The sequence below is a fragment of the Gallus gallus genome, chromosome 3, assembly GCF_016699485.2.
Source record: "Gallus gallus isolate bGalGal1 chromosome 3, bGalGal1.mat.broiler.GRCg7b, whole genome shotgun sequence".
Lineage (NCBI taxonomy): Eukaryota > Metazoa > Chordata > Aves > Galliformes > Phasianidae > Gallus > Gallus gallus.
Window position 1 is genome coordinate 16,013,727 of NC_052534.1, and position 21,305 is coordinate 16,035,031.

The 21,305-nt window shown below is 47.1% G+C and overlaps 1 protein-coding gene across 12 annotated transcripts in view; it reads left to right on the forward strand.

Moving 5' to 3' along the window:
* SLC8A1 (solute carrier family 8 member A1) overlaps positions 1 to 21,305 on the forward strand; it is a 117,516-nt gene that overhangs the window by 39,387 nt on the left and 56,824 nt on the right. For all 12 annotated transcript variants that reach the window (NM_001398209.1, XM_015283436.4, XM_046938494.1 and 9 more), the window contains exon 2: positions 2,016 to 3,848. In NM_001398209.1, coding sequence (NP_001385138.1) covers positions 2,053 to 3,848 — 1,796 coding nt within the window. In that variant the 5' untranslated portion in view covers positions 2,016 to 2,052. The remainder of the gene's footprint in view (positions 1 to 2,015; positions 3,849 to 21,305) is intronic.

The following is a 21,305-nucleotide window of genomic DNA, read 5'->3' on the forward strand; positions in this document are numbered from 1 at the left end:
TGTTCATCTTATCTGTTCTTAGCACCTAACGCTGTGAATTGCTCACTTCCTGTTCAGTGTATCCTTTTCTTTACTTAATTAGAAAACTGAAGGGGTGGATTGTGGCACAGACCAACAATTCCCAGTGAGGAGATGTCATTTACATGAAACTGTTTTAATAAATTTTCTGTATTATCCTTCCATATCAATTATCTACTACAGCATCCTTCAATAAAAGCAAACCGAGCAGAGGAAATTCATCCCTCGTTACGACATCTCTTTGAGGAGTAGATTCAGTAGCGTGGGTGCAAGATGGTACTCACTCCTCCAGACAGTTCTTCATTTGCACGCAGCCTGTCCCTGCATAACAAGCCCCTGCCCTGATGAGGAGGGATGATTTCGGCATCATAAGGAGATGAGTGGTGGTGATCAGGCACTCTTCTTTAAGTAGGTGTTGGTGTGTCCCTGTTGAAGAGGATAAATGCATCTCCCTGGGATGCAGTCAGCAGTGCTGGGTGTGGAGCCAGCCTAGCTCCCAGCTGTGCTGAGAAACAAGGCCTCCTCAAGAAGGAAGAGGAGAGGTGCACTTTGCCACCTCACTCAGGTCATACCCAGGCACAGGTGACAACTGAGATGCTGTCAGTGGATGCAGCCTTTAACTCGTCTATAGATCCAACTGCATGCAGCTGTACGTCTGGTGCTAAGTGACATGGCTTAGTGATGGTCAGGCTGATGGTTGGACTTGATGGTCTTGAAGGTCTTTTCCAACCTAGATGACTCTGTGATACTGTGATCTGTTGGACCTCCTCTGTGTTTACCAGGGGCCAAGCAGGTGGCATGTGGTGGGGCAAGACCTGCCAGGCATGCCAGTGATGCTGGTTTGACCTCCTGCTTATGTCACTTTCTCTGCTATGGGCAGGTCTGGAAATCTTCATAGAAATGTTTTTAAGTACTGTATGATTAAATTAACTTGGAATGAAGAAATGTAGTATGGCAAAGGCTCTCCCTGGGAAGAAAATATAGCTTTAATAACTTCTATTGCCTAGTAAAATTGAGAATTTAACACTGAGCATGCTCGGGTATTTGCACTAAGGATCTCTATGTATTAAAGACATCTGGTCTGTAGCTTTATGCACTGTTAACTAACTGCAAACCTCTTTAACAGCTCCCTGACACTGCTGGAAAATCCTGAGGCAGGACAAGGGCAAGTACTGCTGTCATGCATGGTGACTGATGTTGTAAATGGAGTGAGAAAGGCCCTTGCAGGGGAAGCCAGCGAAGCTGACCTAGTGGGAAAAGAGTGTAAGGACAGGTTTCCTCTTGAAGCATGCCAAGATAACCATGCTTGGATGCATATGGGGCTCTTTCCAGTTTCAGGAAGGTGCAAAGTGATGCACTGTGGAAGAAACGGCTCCAAAATCATTAATTAAAGGCTGCCCTTCTGGTGTGCCTTATGACCAAAGTACCGTTAAGAACAAGATTTTGACAAGGCTTGAGCTTGCTTTGTGTGGATATAGAGTAGATGCCTGGGAGGACTGTGAGCAAGAAAATACTATAAAACATGTGCTTTACAAAGATGTTTGAAAAAATGATTGGAGGGCAGTAGATGTCTCTTCTACTCTTACCCTGACGTCCAGTGCGTAAATGCTCTGTAACTTTGAAATACAAAATACTTCTGCCAGCTGTTAAGTTGAATGATGGATTCTAATTAGATGAAAACCAAGAAAATATAGTAGAAGAAATAGGCTTCCAGTAAAGAGAGAGAAAAATGCATTAAATAGCAATATAGCTGAAGGAGTTAGGTGCTAGCCCACTGGTAGCATCTGATTAAGTCCTTGTTCAGATAGCTGAACTAAAGATGATTTGAACATGGAAAACTGCAGTGATCATAACACAATTAGGGCTCATTAAATGGGTCTTCTTGAGCGACAGGATAATTTGATTATACATTTGGGAAAGGTGGAAAAAAATTGGACGGAGAGGAAGATCTGCTGTCTCTTGCCAGCCTCAGTGTGTCTTTCCTTTTGTCTCTGCAGGTTGCAAACGTGTGGGAACTGCTAAGTGGAAGCGGCCATGTCGCAAGCAACTCACCCACCCACCTTCCTGGTGAACTTCCAGCTCCTGAGCATTGTGGTGGTGCTGCTCTTCCATGCAGACGGCATACATGCAGAAAGCCCCAGTGAAGTGCCTGCCAATAAGTCTGAGGTGTGCACAGGCTCGTACATCTGCAAAAAGGGTGTGATCTTACCAATATGGGAACCCCAAGATCCCTCATTTGGTGACAAAATAGCTCGAGCAACAGTGTATTTTGTAGCGATGGTGTACATGTTCCTGGGAGTATCCATCATAGCTGACCGCTTCATGTCCTCCATTGAAGTCATCACATCCCAAGAACGGGAAATAACCATCAAGAAGCCCAATGGCGAGACCAGCAAAACCACAGTGAGGATCTGGAATGAGACTGTTTCCAACCTCACACTGATGGCTTTGGGCTCATCCGCTCCTGAGATCCTTCTGTCTGTCATTGAAGTGTGCGGCCATGGCTTCACAGCGGGGGACCTGGGGCCAAGCACAATTGTGGGGAGTGCTGCATTTAATATGTTTGTCATCATTGCAATCTGTGTTTATGTTGTTCCTGACGGAGAAATAAGGAAGATCAAGCACTTGCGAGTGTTTTTTGTTACAGCAGCCTGGAGCATCTTTGCCTACACTTGGCTTTACATTATTTTATCTGTGTCTTCTCCTGGGATTGTGGAGGTTTGGGAAGGCTTGCTCACCTTCTTCTTCTTCCCAATCTGTGTAGTGTTTGCCTGGATAGCTGACAGGAGGCTTTTATTTTACAAGTACGTCTACAAGAAATACCGAGCTGGCAAACAGAGAGGCATGATCATTGAGCATGAGGGTGACCGACCCTCCTCCAAAGCTGATATTGAGATGGACGGAAAGGTTGCTAATTCTCATGTGGAGAACTTTTTAGATGGGACACTGGTGTTGGAGGTAGATGAAAAAGACCAGGATGATGAGGAAGCCAGGAGGGAAATGGCTCGGATCCTGAAGGAGCTGAAACAAAAGCACCCTGACAAGGAAATTGAGCAGCTCATAGAGTTGGCCAACTACCAGGTCCTAAGCCAGCAGCAGAAGAGCAGGGCTTTCTATCGCATCCAGGCCACTCGACTTATGACAGGAGCCGGCAACATCCTGAAGAGACATGCTGCAGACCAGGCCCGCAAAGCTGTCAGCATGCATGAGGTCAACAGTGAGGTGGCAGAAAATGATCCCATCAGCAAGCTGTACTTCGAACAGGGTACCTACCAGTGTCTGGAGAACTGTGGCACCGTTGCCCTGACCATCATTCGTCGGGGTGGCGATTTGACCAACACAGTCTATGTTGACTTCCGGACAGAGGATGGGACGGCCAACGCCGGCTCTGACTATGAATTCACTGAAGGGACAGTGGTCTTCAAGCCCGGAGAGACCCAGAAGGAAATCCGTGTTGGCATAATCGACGATGACATATTTGAGGAGGATGAGAATTTTCTGGTCCATCTCAGCAACGTCCGTGTGAGCACTGAGGCAGATGAGGGTATTCTCGAGGCCAGTCGTGTCTCCACACTTGCCTGCCTGGGCTCACCGTCTACTGCCACCGTCACCATCTTTGACGACGATCACGCTGGCATATTCACCTTTGAGGAACCAGTAACACATGTCAGTGAGAGTGTGGGAACCATGGAAGTGAAAGTGTTGCGAACCTCCGGCGCACGAGGAAATGTTATTGTGCCCTATAAAACCATTGAAGGCTCAGCCAAAGGTGGAGGAGAAGACTTTGAAGACACTTGTGGGGAGCTGGAGTTCCAGAACGATGAGATAGTGTAAGTGGAGGTTTTATTTGTAACTTACAGTCTGTCATTCTCCTGAAATTAAATGCACATGGCTACTAGAGCTGCACTGGCATTGCGCAGGTGCCAGTGCGTTACAGCAAGCCTTGAATGCTCTTCTGTGCTTTTGGGAGCCTGAAATGCTGTGTTCCTGCCTTGCTAGCAGGTCAGAGAGTTGTGCCTACTCAGGGGCACTCCACCCTTCCAGCAGCATAGTGGAACTGGTGCGTAAGGCCAGCCTTCCACCTTCTATCCAAGAGCCAAGCAGTTCTCTATAGCTTTGGCTCTACAGTGGAGGAGAGAACACCAAGCTGGCTGCTATCCCCCAGTCCCATGGAGTCACCTAGCTAAATCAATTGTGTGAATTGTGGTAACTGCATCCACTTGACTGAGTTCCTCTGGGCCTGTTCCACTGATACTCCCTTCAGTGCTGCTGGATTTGGAGAAGGTCACTTCTTCCTCCTCCTCCTTAAGGGCTGTGGGTTTGGGTGACTGTCTAATGCATTTCCTGAAAAAGTATTGTCATGAAGAGAAGCTTCATGGTTAGGATGCAAGTGGAGCCATATCCGGCTGTTTGCCAATTATTAAAAGATGAATGTATACTGAAGAAGTATTGCTAGGTGGCTAGCGGAAAAACTGTTTGTGCTCTGCCTTGTTTATCATGTTATGCTGAGAATGTCAGTTAACTCAGTAAATCACAGCTGATAACATTTGTCCTTTGGTATGTTTGAAAGACATCATCTTGCCCTGCTGTGGCTCAGGAAGAGCAAGAGCTTGGAGTTGTTTTGCCCCAGCATCAGGCTCTTCCTGCATTGAAGTCTGTGCCTGTAGACCAGACCCTGCCAACAGTAGACACGATAGCACAGAACCACTGCATAGGACTGAGAGCAGTCCTAGATAAAGGGCACTGCTGTGTCAAGAGAGATCTAAACAGTGGCTTGGATACTGCACCTCGCACAGCTGGTCTTTTGGGAGCTGGGGCTGACCCAAGATGATTGTGGAGAGTGGGCTGTATGTTCTCTCTATTATTCATACTTGCTCCATGTGAATGGGGAGAATGACACAAACAGAAGAATCGTAAAACTCCTGGAAGCAACAGGAAATAAATAAGAAGGTGATTCATAAGTTTTAGGCAGGGTATATTAGTAACCAGATGATGTTTCAACTTCTCAGAAATAACTAAGCAGGAACTTCACAGCTCCAGCATTCTGGAGGCCAGAATGTGTATGTTGTTCCTGCTAGGGTCAGGAGCACACAATACACTGTTGCTCCGTGTCCAGGCTCCTGAGCAATAATCATAGTAGACAGGAATCCAGTTATTGGGTTTGATTTGATTTTTTTCCTTGTAGGAGATACATAGGGAGGTATCTGCAGAGATGCAATGAACTAGTCTATAAGGATATCCCCCAAAGGCTCTTTAGTTTTTAACCAAGTCACTACCAGCAAGATGCGACTGCCAGCGGGAATACCTTGACATTTGATTTCACTTCCCCTTTGTCTTGGAGTCAGTGCTCTGGCTGGGATCTCTGTGCCATCCTTTATTGAAGAGATATGGCATCACCTGCATCCATGCTTCCTGTCAGTGCTCAGCCCATGACATGGGGCCAGGCAGTGGCACTGCTGCTGGTGGACTTTCTACCCAACTCTTCACTGCTGGCTTTTGCTAAGAGCCTAGTGAGCAGGAAGTGGGCTGGAAATGGGCTGGCCACATCCTGCCACTGCTGTTCCCTGACCTCTCAGGGAGAGCTGCTGTGCCTTCGTCACTGCCAGCCTTCTTCCTTTTCTAACCAGCCATCTACATGCACACACCATGCAAGAAACGGGAAAAACAGCTTTCTTAGAAAATGGAGTGCGGTTTTTTTTTCTGTGCAGATGCCAAGGTATTGCTGTTATATCTCTGTTGTCTTTAAACCATTTTCTGCTGATACTGTAGGGATGGTACATGGGAAGCACCAGTGTGCACTTTAGGATTGGCAGCCTAGAGCAGACGAGAGCTTGGGGCTTATTTCATTCAGGCTGGAGAAGACACACATGTATCTTATATTTTGGGAGGTTGGTGGCACCGATTTTACAAATTGCCATCTGCCCATGTGCTTGGCAGGCAGTAGGCGTTTTTCTGAAGCATAACTACTACAGTCCATGTTCAGGTGTTGGATGGTATGATCTGACTTGCAGAAGAGCTCCCACAAGTCCCTGTTTGCCTGGGTGCAAGTTAAGGACAGCTCTGCAGCATAAAGGCAAATCTGGTCCTGAAGCTGAGCTGCTGCTTATAGGTATTCTCCCCTGGAAAAATTTGCCTTGATGGGAATCAAGATGTGCTAGCACAGTATGTGGATTACAGAGATAAAGCCTGTTTACTACGTCACTGAGTGTTAGTGCGGTGCTTCAGCTAAATCACAGCTATGTAGAGTGCTGCCATTCTGCACCATTTGACTCAGTAAAGTCAAAGTTCTAAAACCTTAATATTTCCCATGCTTGGCTGGCCAAGAAATTGCTTTGCTGCCCATTCTAAATGTCTTCAGTGCTTCTTCAGCTCTGCCATTCTGGGGTGTATCGATCAGCTCAGTAAAACTGAGCAAGATATGTTTCTCTGGGACGCTAACAAAGAGGGTAGAGCAAGTGCAGGAAGGTGAGAAGGTGAAAGAAAACAGTGTGAAAGGCTGTATTTAAAGTAGAGGACTGGCTTGCCGGTAAGTCCCAGTAAAATTAGGAAGTGCTGGGACAGCCTGGATCTCCTGGAGATCTCCCTCCAACTCCCAAAAGGCCCAGTTACGTAACATGTTATTTGTTTGTGGATACCAGAGAATTTCCCATTTTGCAATCTGTTGATGTCTCCTTTCTCAGAATATACAAAACTGCAGTGAAAATGTTGAAGCTGTGCCTCTGCTGAGCATTTCAGCAGATCGTCCCAAGTAATGTGGGAAAGCTGTAGACGTCCAACCTGCATCTCAGCAAAGCCAGCATCTCAGTGACGCTGCACAGGGATCTCTGGTGTGAGACATCCATTTAGGACAAGGGGTTACGATGTAAAGTTTAAGAGAGAGCCTTTCCTCTGGGGCCACCTCAGCAAGGTGTCTCTGGCCTTGTCTTGCATCTCTATTGATGAGTAAAGCTTTCTTGATGAGAACATGGACTAGTAAGATGTGTAGTCGCAGGCTTTTCCTGCACACCCATCTACTGCAGGTATTGTAACCGTCAAAGAGGTCAGAGGTTCATCTAGCCAGTGTATTTTTATCCCCTGACTGAATGCTAAATCGTTCAAAAGGAATCTAGCCTCCTGTCTTGGAGGAGGAAGCAATCTTTTCCTCAGCTGATGGCATCTCTTCTCCTTGCTGTGTCAAAACATCGGGAGGTGCATCTCTTCCAGATGCAATTGCAGAGCTGCAAGAAAACTACACGTTCTTTCATGGTCAAGAAACAGCAGCTTTTCTAGAGCTGTCATTGCAATTAGAGAACTATTACAACCTGCACTCCAGATGTCTGCCTCCCCACGAGTACCGAGCAGAAAAGTTTGTTCTGTGGTTAAAAGTCAGCGAGGAAGATGTTACACTAAATTACACAGATAACCAATTCTACGCGTACTTCGGCTATGCTGTATGAATGCATGGGCAATCTTTCATTAATATATCTTGCTGTTTACAATGTATGGTTTAGCTGTTTTTCTAAAAGGTGCCTGCTGCTGGCTTAGGGAGGAAAATCCTTGGCCCATTGAAAGTTTCTTGTCCAAGCCAGCTTCGGCATTTCTCTGGAAGCACAAATCTAGGACAGTGCAATAAACACCAGCTAAACCCTCTGATTTTTATGGAAAATATCCCCAGAGAGAATGTCCCTCCCAAGAGCTATTTACAAAACGCCAGTGTCAATAAATATAGACTGTGGCGGGAGGGGGAAACCAAGTAGTACTGCTTTTTTAAGTTCTCCTTTTCCAGAAGAAGTTGAGTGAGGTATTTCTACACAAATAGCAAAAAATCAAATCCTGGCTCACCCCTCTCTAGCTCGGCTTTGCATCTGTGACTTGCAGCTTCGGGGGATGAAATGCAACCTCCAGCACCGCCAGCCTTACGGTAGAATGCAGTTGAGGAGCAGGGACCAACCCAATGTGGTGGAGAGTTTGGTGTAAACATGGCTGAAGGTGAAGAAAGCAAACATTCCACTTTCTATTCTTTGTAATCAAACACGTTGTTTCTCTCTTTCTTTCTTTGGGTTGGTCGGTGTGCATTCCTCACAGGCCCTGGCTTGCACAGGGTTAATGGCTGGAGGCACAACATGAAATAGCACAACAGACCAAAGATTAAACTCTTCTTCACCTGGTGTCCACTGCCCAGCTTGGGCCTTGGAGCACATTCTCCCCTTGCCAACAGCAGTCCCAACTGGGTCGATGGGATTTGCATGCAGCTCAAACACAGCCACCAGGGCCTGGTGATCCTGGGATCTTGGCATGAGCACCTGGGGTCCTGGGTCCAGCCCACTGGAGGTGGCACAGAGCGCAGCTGAGTATATGGGTAGTGCAGGGCTGTGGCATGTCACGGGGGCTTGCTTCCCTTTCCAAGGGAGTTTTGGGAAGGAGAAGTTCCCTAGGGCTGGAATGCAGCTTTGCTTTGGGTGATTGTCCCTTCTTCAGGAGGGAAAGATGCAACTGTAATAGGATAAGCTCTCTCTTCTTTTTCTCCTCTCTGTTGACACGTTTACCCTTTCCTGAATGCTTTTAATCTGCCGTGCTCACGTCTTAGTTGTACAGCACAATGCCATGTTAGGAGATGGTAGGGAAATAAGGCCACACAGTGTGGAGTTCACTGCTTTGTGCTTTACAGATTGATACCTCTGTGCAGGAGGAAGAAACCAAACAAGCTTGAAATATTTTCTTCAAGGGGATTGATCTGAATTTTGGCTTCCCGTTGTGCTTAGGACAGTCTGAGTCTTCCAACACTGAGCGAAAAGAAAGCAGTTTGCGGCTAGGCATTTGGCATGAAAGAAAGGAAATTCGCCACTGGTTGAAAACGAGAGTCCATATGGCTTTACCATTCAGGAAGCCTGTTCTGGTGTGAGGGCAGAAATACCCTGAGGGCGGCAACTGTGGTGTGTATCACAGGAGGGATGGAGAAGGAAACGCAGCGTGGGGCCTTGAGGAATGGTGCTGCCTGCAGCAGAAGCCCTGTGTTGCATAGGGCTGAGTGCTGGGTTTTGTTTTCTCAGTCACCTCAGGAGGACCACTAGAGGTGCATGTGCAGTATTGAGGCACATCTAGAGCTGGCTGAATGTGTACCTCACTAGGCCTGACTTGTACTCGCTGTTGGCCTGTATATGCAAGCTGGGCATGAGGTGATGTGGATACTGTGTGTATATGCGTTGGCTGAAAAAAGCATTCCCAGGTCTCAAGCCTACAACGTGCTTTCTCACAACAGTTTCTCTATGTGTTTTGGGCTGATCTGGTCCTCCTCAGAGGAAAGCCACTGGGTGTGCTCCTGCAGCAAGTCATTGCGGTGTTGTAGGACAAGCCCTGCCCGTGGCTTGCCTGGGGAGGGTGCGCGCAGTATGCAGCCTGTGCTGTTTGCCCAAATAAGTCATGATGCATGTGCATGAGATCTAGGAACTTGATCTGATGATGTCCCCTGTGGAGTAGATTAGGCAGCAAGGCTGTGTTATTGGATGAAGCGAGATGTGCCAGCACATCACTTGAGGGGACAGGGGGGAAGAGGGGTGAAGACAAGAGTGGTTGGCTCTTGCTGAAGGACTGACACAGTTTTTGTCCTTGAAAAAACAATGTTTCCTTATTTGTAATGAGCTGTTGTTGGCAATTTACTGCTGCCAGCTGCATCTCTGTGGTTGATTAAGGGAGCTTGGATCTTAAATATGTAATAACTCTCTGAAAGCTATTGAGAGGCAGTTATTAGCCTGTGTACACATCCACTGTGCTCCTTTATGAAAAGGCTACCTATTAAAAGCACCGTAGTAATTTATAAAACACAGGATCTAGGCTAGTTTTAAGAAACTAAAGCAGCTATCCTAGCAAAGCCTGTTGGTATAGGAAAGTCATCCTGCAGTACAATATGACTCCTTGGTTCTGGTGGGGAGATGAGAACAGTGGGCAGGAGAAGCCCTGTCCCCCTTCACAAGTGCTCTTCCTTCCCTGCCATGGGCCTGAGTGCTGCTGGCAGCGGCACTAGCACCATCTGCAACATGTACCCACCCCTCTCCCTCCTGTGCACATGGGATCCTATCCTGGGTAAATTCAACCCCAAAATGTGTGCAGCACCCCTGAGTTCACCTTGTGCCTCTTCCTTGGGAATAGGCTGCCTTCCCTCTGACAGTTTGCCCCTAGGCCTGACCTCAGTGGATCGTACTTACTAGTTTTGTGGGCTTAATGTGAGACCAATAGAACAAAAAGCAGACAGCTGACTACAGCCAGCATCCAAGCAGATGGGCAGAGAAACATCTGCTGTCATCCAAAGCCAAGCAGAGAGGAGAAGCTGGCCCTGGCAGACAGGCAGCTGAGTCAGAAGCAGACCCATGCTCTGGTCTGACTTAACCACCTGTATCCCTACAGCACTGTCAGGCCAGCAGCTTTGATAAAGATTAGCCATTCACAGCCAGAGTATGCAATGGCTGAGTGCATGGCCACCTGTGCTGGAACCGGTGGAGCACATCTTCTGCTTTGTGGTCATAGGCACGGGTGCAGATCGGGACAGCTTTGTCCGTGTCCCAAATGCGGTTTAACCTGAAAACACCTGGGGAGATATCAAAAAGTCTGCTAATAATGTTTCCGATGCTGAAACAGGAGGCATTGTGCTGGTTTCCAAGAATGGCAATGCTGGATCCTGGGTGACAACGAATAATAACTGCATTCTGTTTTAAAAATATCTTAGCATAAGAGAACAAATATTCCCACTGCTGTGCAAATGAGAGGGTGACCAGCATGTGCCTTTTCTGTCCAGTCCCTATATGGTTCCATTTCCATAGTGCCTGGACGCCTTCCTACACAATCACAGTGACAATAAAATGTGCCTGGCAGCGAGCAACAAAGCACTGGCGAAGAACTGGGGCACAGACTGGATCCCCACGAACTGGGCGCCAGGAGGAGACAGAAGGAGCTGATCAGAGCAAAGCCCTTTCCAGAGGAAGCCTTCCCAGCGCAGATGCTCTCAGATTGCTGAGAATAGACATGGAACCAGGCTGAGGGGTCCATAGTTCAGAGGCCTAGTGGATATGATTCTACCTTTGTGGGTTGGTTTTTCTTTTTTCATAGAGGTGGTTTTCATTTTATGGCATCATTGCCAGGAAGTTCCTTTATTCTGAGGAGCTTTTCCAGTCTCTGTTGAATAAAGTTGCTTGCCTCGAGGAGAATAAAATAGTTAGAAATTGGGCCTTTGGAAACAATTTGGAGTAGAAATATATTAATCCACGAAATGGTCCATCCTTTGTTGAGCCTTCCCAGGCTGGTTTTTTGGGGAGCGGGTGGCTGGATCTGGGAGGAGAGGTACTGCTTTGGCTTGAGCAGGGAGCAGGGTTTGCCTGGCACCAGAGACTGCACAGGGCTTTGCCTTTCTTAGTTCAGTAGATCTGCACTCCCAGTTCAGGACTGGTTTTTGAAATTTATGTTCCTCCTTACTGACTGAATGTGTGATGGGACATAGGGGGATAAGATATCACTTCTGCACGGGGGAGAAATAATATAAACAAAGTCAGTATTAATGGCCTGTGCACAAATGATCCTACCGCAGGGGAAAGGGAGGGAACTGTAACAGGAGATTTACCTGACTCACAAGATCTCCAGTGACCTGGAACTTGGAAAGAATCATACGAAAACCAGAAAATGGGCCGGCTGAGTATGGAAGAATGTAACAGCACTGCATGGGAGCGTTGGGTTGGAGTCAGGTTGGGCAGGAGCTGGATGAGAATTAGAGGGGAAGGAGATGTCTTGCCCACACCTTAGCAGTGCAGAGGGAGAAGGAGAGTGGAGCTGAATGGCTGTTCCCACCAAGAAGCACATCCCTCCTTAGATACGCTTCAGTCTGTGCTCGTGGGGCTGTCGGGAACACCCTCCAGGAATCTCACAGGTGGAGGATGGAGATGATTTAACCTACCTGTTCTCAGAGTGAGTGTGGATACTAACATTTAGCTTTGCGTTGTTAGGGGAATGCCAGAGGGTCTCTCAGAGCTCCTAGCAGTCCCCTTGGAAGTTTTTCTGGGTGATAGGGGAGATCTGTAGTCAAGCTCCAGAGCTGCCTTCAATAGCAGCTCAGCCAGATTAGGTCTGCTTCTATACCTGAAAGAGTCTAGAATAAATCAACACATTATTTGTAAGTACCTCAAAGATAACAAGGAGATGAGTAACAGCCAGCACAGATTTGTCAAGAACAAATCTTATCAAGCCAACCTAATTTCCTTTTATGCCAGGCTTTTGGGTATAAGAGAAACAGTGCTTGTCACATAACTCAGCTTTGGAAGGGCTTTTAATGTTACCTAGTTCAGTATCCCTGTAAAGAGGTGCTGGCTAAATAGGCCACTGGGGTGATGGGGTCACACCTGTGTGAAAAGAGAAACATAGCAGTGGACAAGGGCAAAGAGGTGTTCAGCAGGCGTCATCCTGAACTGAAGCCTGTTGGGAGCAGGAAGGTTTGCTGTTAAACACAGAGATAGAGTGGATACATTGGAAGCATTACTGTAGCTAGGATGGAGATTTAGAGAGATGGGCTGAGAAATAGGCTGAGAGGAAGCAGGACATTTTAAAGACAAGTGCTTGTGCAAGAAGAGTCCTAAGCACAAATCCAAGCGGGAGGGGAGTGACTGAGGCCATCATGAACCAGCAGCCAAATCTGAGCTCACAATGTCAGGCTTCTGCAATGAATGAGGCCGACGTCATCCTGGAGATATTCATAAAATCCAGAAAAAGTTGAGGAGAGTCCCAGGCACAGAAAATGACCGGTGGTCTGAGAAATGTGACCCTAAGAGAAGGACTGAGAGAACTGGGACTTCTAAATTCAGACAGTAGCCTAGGGAAGATCTAAGCCTTGAGTTATGCAAAGGGCAATCTATGTCTTCGGGATCCTCAGGCAGTAGCAGAGGAAATAAAGATTAGACAGAAAGGAATTTCTTCCATGTATGTATAGGTCCACCCAGGAGTAGCTCAGGAGTGGGCAATTTCTATCAACAACAGAAGAAAACTTAGAGGCGCTGGGTGTTGGTGTCTTGTCTCTTTTAGGACAGCATTGGGTCAGATGAGGTCTTGGGAACTCTCCCTCTCCTGTTTTTACATGCTAGCCAGGCAAAAGGATTCATCATGTAAGTTGTACTTCAATCAAGAGGTCTCTGTCCTGCATGATCTCCTGCTGCAAATGGCTGGTAGGGTAATATGCAAAGCAACCTACAGATGGAGCAAAGACCAAATGCATCCATACAGCCTTCAGAGCTTCCCTGTGGCTACCCCATATGGGCTGTTTGCTCCCAATAGGTATCTGGGATGGGGATGGTGCTCGCCTGCCGTCTGTCTCCTTTGCTAATAATTAGATGCAATCCAAGCTTCCCTGCAGGAGAGCCCTGTCCCTGTGGGGGAAAAAGCAAGGCTGCACAGATTAAGGAAGCTAATTAGAGGGAAAGAGAGCATTGGTACTGAAGCCCCAGCAGCAAACTTTGAAATCTAGATAAGGGAGCAGTATTTAATTATATACAATTAAAACACTGCATCTCAGCCCCCTGAGAACTGGCAGTCTTGGAGAACACTCCCAAAGGTGCTAATGAACCGATCTGAAGGTGGTGCTGGACTGAGGGCTGTGCATATTAAACTTCACCCGGCAATTAGAAGACCTTGGAAAATTCACTTGGTCCACTGGCTCCTTATTACTGCATAGTGTCCTCCCTCTCCCAGAGAGGGTAATGGGAATCCAGTGGTCTGGCACTGTGTGTGGGGATTTCTCTGCTCCTACGAGTATCCGAGCACAGACCCTAGCACGGTTACTTCCCCTCCTTGTTCTTTTGTCTTAATAGTACAAACAGCCCCTGACCTCTGATCCTTCACCCTGCCCTCTCCAAGGCAGGAAGAGAGTTTGCTCTCCCTGCAAAGCACCTGCCTTGGGTTCAAACACGTGCTGTTGCACCCCAGGCTAATTGAGCCAGCCAGCTTTGTGGGCTGCGGCAGTAGCTTCTATCCCATAGCTGCTTCTGGATGTTAATGTTGTAAAAAAGATGATGAGGGAAAGTTTGGATGGATCTGCATCATCCAGCAGAACCGACCTGAAGTTTTCTGAAATTCCTCTTCTCCAGAGACCACAAACCCTTATGGAAAGCTTTAGCTCAGCTTTGGGTGTCAAAGCTGTTGTGCCTGTTTTAATTAGCAAGTATTAAGTGCCCGAAGGCAGTAAGTTTGAAAAGTCCAAGCAATAGCCTAGAGCTCTATTTCCTGCATTCTTGTCTCCTAGTATTCCTCTCTCTTGCCCGGTCTTTGCCTCCACTTTCTTCTAGGCCCTGTGTGGACTCCATGGGTCACATTTGCAATATTATAACAAACAGCTGCCGTGGTGATTTGGTTGCTTAAATCGTACAAGATCTGCAAGTTATGCCACTGTCATGAGGTTTATTTTATTTGCCTGAGCCTTTCTGGTGATGTTTTCCTCTGCAGTGCTAAGAACTAAACCCTCCAGGGGTTTTTTGTGCATTGTGTTTTAGGTGAAAATTAGATTTCCTGTTGAATCCCAGAGCTCCCAGAGTTGAGGTTTTAAGAAAAATGCTGAATAACATCCAGAGAGCCCAGTCTGTCCCTTACTGTGCCAGGGGAGAATGTGCTGTGCTTCTAGGAGGAAAATTGATCTCTATTGTCCACCCTGCAGAGCTGGAAGGGAACGGGAGAGGCTCCTCCGTGCCAGTCTTCCTGGGCCTAGCATAAATGAGCGCGTTGGTCTCTTGTGAATATACAAACAGATTTCTACAAAGTACTCGCTAATGAATCGAAACAGCAGTTTGTCCTTTCAGTGATTTGCAGGGAGTCAGTAAAAGACTCGACTTGGGGAGCTCATTATGCTTCTGAAGCAGTGTATTTTTAGTGGAGATCCCAGGAAGCCACTGAAGAGGCTCAGCAGCACGAAGAGGAAACCTGTGAGAGAAACCAGCACCGCCTCTGTGCCAGGCTGTGCTGGTGAACGTGGCTTTGATTCCCAGCCCCAATCACCATCAACTCACGGCCAGGCTGCTAGCATGCTGATACCATGCTGGGACCACTTATGGCCACGTCTCAGGTGCAAAATGGAGGAGAGGAGAGCAGGGTGAAGGGAGCACCACAGCAGCCTACCTGGATACTTTGCCATGTGCAGGGTATACACGAGACCTTCCCAAGACCTTCTGGAAAACATAGCCAGGCTCTTGGGAATTAGAAAAGAGGCTGGTTATGAAAAACTGTTGGGCTGTTGCTACATAATTCATGCCTTAAATTCATTGAACTGGTACTGCACAAATTTCAGCTTCAGTGTGCTTGCAGGGAGAGGCCTTGCTTGACGCTAGGCAGCCACGATGAAAGCAATAAGGAAAAGAAAATTAATTTGGCCTTGGGAAGAAAAATAACCACCAATGCCAACTCAGTTTCAAATTGTGCATGGGAAAGGGAGAGCTAAAGTGATCTGAATTAATCTGCTATTGTTCAGCATTTTGGTGCCAGCGTAGCCAGACTCTTTGTGGGTGATTATGTGCATGCACTCATGAGAGATTGGAAGGAAAAAGGTAATGTGAAGAATTCCACATTTAAGTCTGCATCAATTCCTTCTCTCTCAGCTACAGCAGAGATTAAAAATCACTTTGCTGAAAATCAAGGGAAAATATACCAGTCTGTGTGAATAGTTGTAGTGGAAATGCTGAGTCACAGCCTGAAGCAGTGATTGAACACCTGATGGGAAGGCAGCCCAGGGGAGCTCAGGTGCATGCAGTGGTCCTGAGTGACCGGAAGGGCTGGAGCCAGGATCCACCCCTTCCCAGACCTCATTTAAGGGCTGGCAGTGGAGCTGAGCATATCTTGTCTGGAGATCCCTGTCTACCTGAGGAGCTTACAGGCCTTCTAAAGGTAAGCAGTTTCTTTATCTTGTTTCTGCTGCTGTCTTGTCTGACTGGATCTGTGCTTGTTGTGGCCTGGGACCTTGCTGCTCTGCTGTCTTGCTGTGATTTCCATTGCATTATAATAGCGTTTACTTCAGGAAAAAGGCTTTGTGTTATGGGAGCATTGCAAGTGACTAAATTGGCATCTGAAGAGATTAGTTGAAGTTCATGGCTTGTTTGTTTGTTTTTTCTTTCTTACTACTTAACAGAAAATTCAAGTTGCTACTTGAACCTAACTTTCATTCTTTAACTCGGGAAACTCCAGCAGGAGCTGGATTCCAGTCAAATGTTTTAAAACTGCTGTGGCAGAAGGCAAAGTAATAACACTTCTGCGTTTCTATCCGTGCAAAAGCCAGAGGGTTAAAAAGGTGTATACCATATCATACAGCTTCTGCAACAGTTCCTTGCAAGCAGGCAGTTGCTCCTAGCACCCTTGTTAAGTGACAGAAAATCTAGTGAAGGAGCAGCAGGGAGTAGCAGGGCTGCATGCCAGCTCTGTGCCTGGAGCTGGGCATGGCACTGATGTCCACCAGAAGCTGTGGGAAGTAGGGCACAGTACTCTTTAGTTTGTGGCATTGGTTTTATTCATTTCTTTCTTCTGGAGCTTAAGCACGTGTACTAATTAGAGGGGAACTGGTGAGCCCTGCTAATGCACTTAAACACGGGTAGCTTTGGGCTTGTATTTGGATCATTAAAAATGAAGTAAAGCGATGATTCTTTTTGCACCAGCTTCTGTGAGCAAGGGCCTTGATTTGGCAGCAGTCAGCTTCTCATTGCTGTAACACTAATGACTTTTAACATGAAAAGAGCTGTATGTCATTAACACAGGAGAGTGGTGTGAACCTACTGCATAAAAAAGGGAAGGCCCATGCTGTCAGGGGCTTTCCAGTAAGCCACAGTTTCCTGTCATCGTTAGGCCTGGTGAAGGCCTCTTAGGGAAGCTCACCTCCATTCTTCTGAGGATCTCTCTCTGCCCACTGGTGTACCCAGACAGCCCAAGTGACCCTCCCTGGATGCAGGGATTGAGTGCACTTGCAGTAAGTCTACAGATTATGCCAAGTTGGAAGGAAGTGTCCTTCCTGCCTGAAGGTAAAAAGTCCCTACAGTGGGATCTGGATAGACTGGACTGATGTGCTGGGACCAGTGGGATGAAGTTCAATGTGACCAAGTGTTGGGTCCTGCACATTGGTCACAATGACCCCATGCATTCCTACAGTCTCGGGCAGAGTGGCTAGAAAGATGCATGGAGGAAAAGGATCTGGGGGTATGAGTGATAGCCTGCTGAATGTGAGCCAGCAGTGTGCCCAGGTGGCCGAGAAGGCCAATAGCAGCATGACTTGTATCAGCAATAGGGCAGCCAGCAGGAGCAGGGAGCTCACTGTACCCCTGTACTCAGCTCTGGTGAGGCTGTGTTCACTGCTGGGCTCCTCACTACAAGGAAAGCATTGAAGACCTGGCGTGTGCCCAGAGGAGGGCAACAAAGCTGTGAGGGGTTGGGAGCACCTGAGGGAGCTGGAATGCTCTTCTCTCTGGAGGAGAGGAGGCTCAGGGGAGACCTTTTTGCTCTCTACAACTACCTGAAAAGAGCTTGTGGCTGGGTGGGAGTTGGCCTCTTCTCCCATGTTGCAGTGATAGGATGAGGCTTCAAGCTGTACTAGGGGAGGTTCAGGTTAAATACTAAGAAACATTTATCCTAAGAAGGAATGATGAGGCACTAGGACGGAATGCCCAGGGAGGTGGGGGAATTGCTGTCCCTGGAGGTATTCAAGAGCCGTGGAGTTGTATTGCTGAGGGACGTGGTTTAGAGTAGTCACAAGCATGGGTTGATGGTTGGACATGGTGCTCTTATTGGTCTTTCCAGCCTTGACGACTCTATGATTCACACTAAAGTGAGGTTTAATTCCTTGTGTCAGGATGGAGGCCATCAATTTTTAAATGCCAATGACAGCCTGCAAATAAAGGCTTTGTCTCACAGCTGGTCTAAAGGTTAGGTGGCTGCAGGTCACTTACTGGCAGTAGTGCATTGTGGGTTTCTGCCATTGAGAACAGGTGTGGGAAAGGCTGACATTTGATTTTGCTCCAGGTGTCAGATAAAAAAACAAACCCCTGTAAAACCTGTGATTCTTCTTTCTTTAGGTTTTAATTTAAAAATAAAGGTTAGGCTTCTGTGCTAAGTTTCCAGTTTTCCTCACTTTCACTGAAAGGAGGAATTACACTGATGGTTTTCCTCAGGAGATCCTTTAATCAAATATTTCCTTGGCCGTAGCTGTTGTAGGACTGAAACCAATATGCCTGTATAACACTCTCCCCAGAGGGAGACAACCAGAGTGGTCTGTATATGCCATTCTGAGCAATCTCAGCATACATAGCCATGTCATGTTTAGGTCAGCTGTATGGTGCGATCATGCTGGCTGGGGTTCAAATGGGAGAAAAAGGCAGAGCTATGAGTTATATTGGAGCTTTCATTATCTAATTTCTCATTGTTGACCACCTTCTATTTTAAAGTCTAGTGGAATAACAAGAGAAGATTCCACTTGGAGAATTTTCTCATGGTGGGGAGTGAGAGCTAGACGATCTTTGAGGTCCCTTCCAACCGAAGCCATTCTGTGGTCTAAACCCCTGGGGTTTATTTCCTGAAACTTCTGAGGAAGAAGTCAAATGGCTACCAATCCAACCAGTGGCCAGAGGTAACCAGGCTTCTGAGGAGTACAGTAACAATCATGCCTGATGGTGAAGTGGCTCTAGAGCAAATGAGTAAGCTGAGAAGGGTCAGCAGGTATCAAGGTATCACCATGCCATAACCCTATTTGAGGTGCTCCCTCTGAGGGTGGAAATACTATCCATCCTTCCTAGAGTTCCTTTTTCTTCCCTATTGCACCTGTGTCCAAACCCAGCTTCCCCTCCAACCCTGGTTTCCCCTGCTCATGCTCTGAGTTCGATGGCCTTGTGCTCCTCCCAGGCCCTGGAGAAGCAAGGCAAGGTCACAGGGAGCTGCTAAATGATATCTCTCTATCTGTAAATCTGTGGATATGAAGAAGATGGATATTTTTAACAGTGAGAAGTGACTTGCAGACAGCCTGTCAAGAGGTGTAGCAGAGATGCTGGTACTTGAAGGCCAGGAAACCACCTGAGCAGGGTACATGGAAGATCTGCTTACCGTTTGCTGTGGCGTAGCCAGTTGGCATTGCTTTGGCACTGATAGAGATCAAAGTCTGAGTGGTTGGTGGTTCTGTAAGCGTGAGTTACAGGAAGAGAAACAAAAGAGGGCTTGTGTTTAAATAGAAATGGTTCTCATGGTTTTGTCACCGCATATGGCAGGGACACATGCAGCAATGAATTTTCTCCTGTTCTCCCAGCAACAATAAGCAGGTTGAGACAGCATGTTAGAACTCAAAAGACGAAGCATTCATTTTCTTTTATAATCTGTTTTTGAAATTCAAATGTTCAACCATCTTGCTAAATGCCTCTGCTCGGCATTGCTGCGCTACTAGAGCCCTGTGGGTCACCCGGTGGCTTTGCAATAGCAACGGCTGCTTTGTAATTCAGGGCAGTGCAAGGCAGGGGTTTGCCTCTGCGTGCTGCCAGCATGTTAGGCTGCAACATATGCAGCAGTGAGCGCAGCGTGCTGACACATCCCTGGGACAGCAGAGCTCTTCACACGCACAGCATGGCAACCCAGCCTTGAAGCTGGCTGACAATGCGGTCTTGTTAATTTTAACGGAGGTTAATGGATCTCATTGCTAGGGACTTAGCATCCTTTTCTTTGACCATATATAGCCAAGGTGTCAACTTACAGGCCTGGGGATTTCAGCTTTCTGTTTAGATTTTAGATGAAAGGCTGCAGTTGGAAGTGATTGTTATAAATATTTCCCACTATCTGGTAGCGGCCTGACTTCAGTCCCTTCTAAGGCATTCACCGGCATCATCTCCTACAACTGCTTCAACAAAAACCCTGCCTTTGGTAAAGGGCGTTCAAGGCAAGTGTGCCCCAGAGCTGCCCAACCCCTCGGTGCACTGGAGGGATGTGGGGCCAAAGCCCTGCATGGCTGCAGGCCTCTGCCACCCTTGCCTCAGCTCTGTTGCTTTGCTGTGGGACTGCTGCTAGGGCAACACACGCATCTGGCATCACGCGCTCCAGCTCGGGAGCCAAAGAAAGGCCATCAGCAGCACTGTGAGGCTCCCTGTGAGCATGAACAGAGGGGAGCTGCTGGGATCTGGAATGCTGGGCTTGCAAAGGAGGTGAACGTGTGTGGTGAAAAGGGCCATCCGTATCCTCCACTATTTTCTCCCAGTGATGGGGATGGATGCTACAGGAATCCAGGAGTTTGCAGCAAGATCAGTGAGAAATCCTGACTCGTAGGGCCTCTGCAAACCTGTGCCACAGAAATGCTGTGCCCTCATGCAGTTTCCAAAGAAGAATAAATCTGCTTTCAAAAAATCCATCTGCATATTGCATGTATTTATAGTTTGCTGCAAGCCTTTCCAGTGAGAACTTTTAGAATTTATTTTAAATTAAAGTGACTAGCGTGACATACCACTACTTAGCCTTTTAACAAAAACATTTTAGTCTTATAAATACAGTTGCTATTATTAAACTCCAGGAAAAGCCAGCAAGCTGCTCCAAATAACATCCTTCAGATGTTTGCCTGCCCGAGCTCTCCAGTTACAGAGAACCGAGGCATTTGAACACCTTGTTGGAGGCTGGGATTGTTTTATTTTCTGCTTCCATTATGGCAGTTGAGACTCGTTTTAAACTTTATTTTCCCTTTTCTGTTGCATTATTCCTTCTACGTTTTTCTTGTAGGCCCTTTTTTCCTCCCTTTCTCACAGCACAGGGAAGCCCAGCTCCTGGTGGCACTCTCCGGCCTTCATAGAATCATTAAGGTTGGGAAAGACCTCCTATGGTGATCATGTCCAACTGTCCACCTACCACGAGTACTGCGCTCTCAACCCTAAGTACCATATCTTTCCTTCCCTTGAAATCCTCCAGGGATGGTGACTCCACCACCTCTCTGGGCAGCCCGTGCCACTGCCTCACCACTCTGAGGAGAAACTTTTCTTAATAGCCAATCTGATATTTTTCCTAATATTCTTACAGGGGGACCTACGTCAGCTGCTCTGATGCTGTCTGATTCGAATAGGCTGAGAGGTTAAAAGGAAAATAACCAGCAATTTGGGTCATTCCCATCTTTTAAACATTGGTGTTTGGCCAGTTTGTTTCAAAACCAGAGCTCTTCTTTGTGCAGCCTTTAAGCCTGTGTGGCTGCTGAGAGAGGGAGGAGGTAATAAATCTCTTCAGCCAAAAGCATGGACCCATCCAGTCACTTAATTAATGAGGGGCTTTCTCCTTATTTGTAACCTCCTTTCAAAGCAAATGAG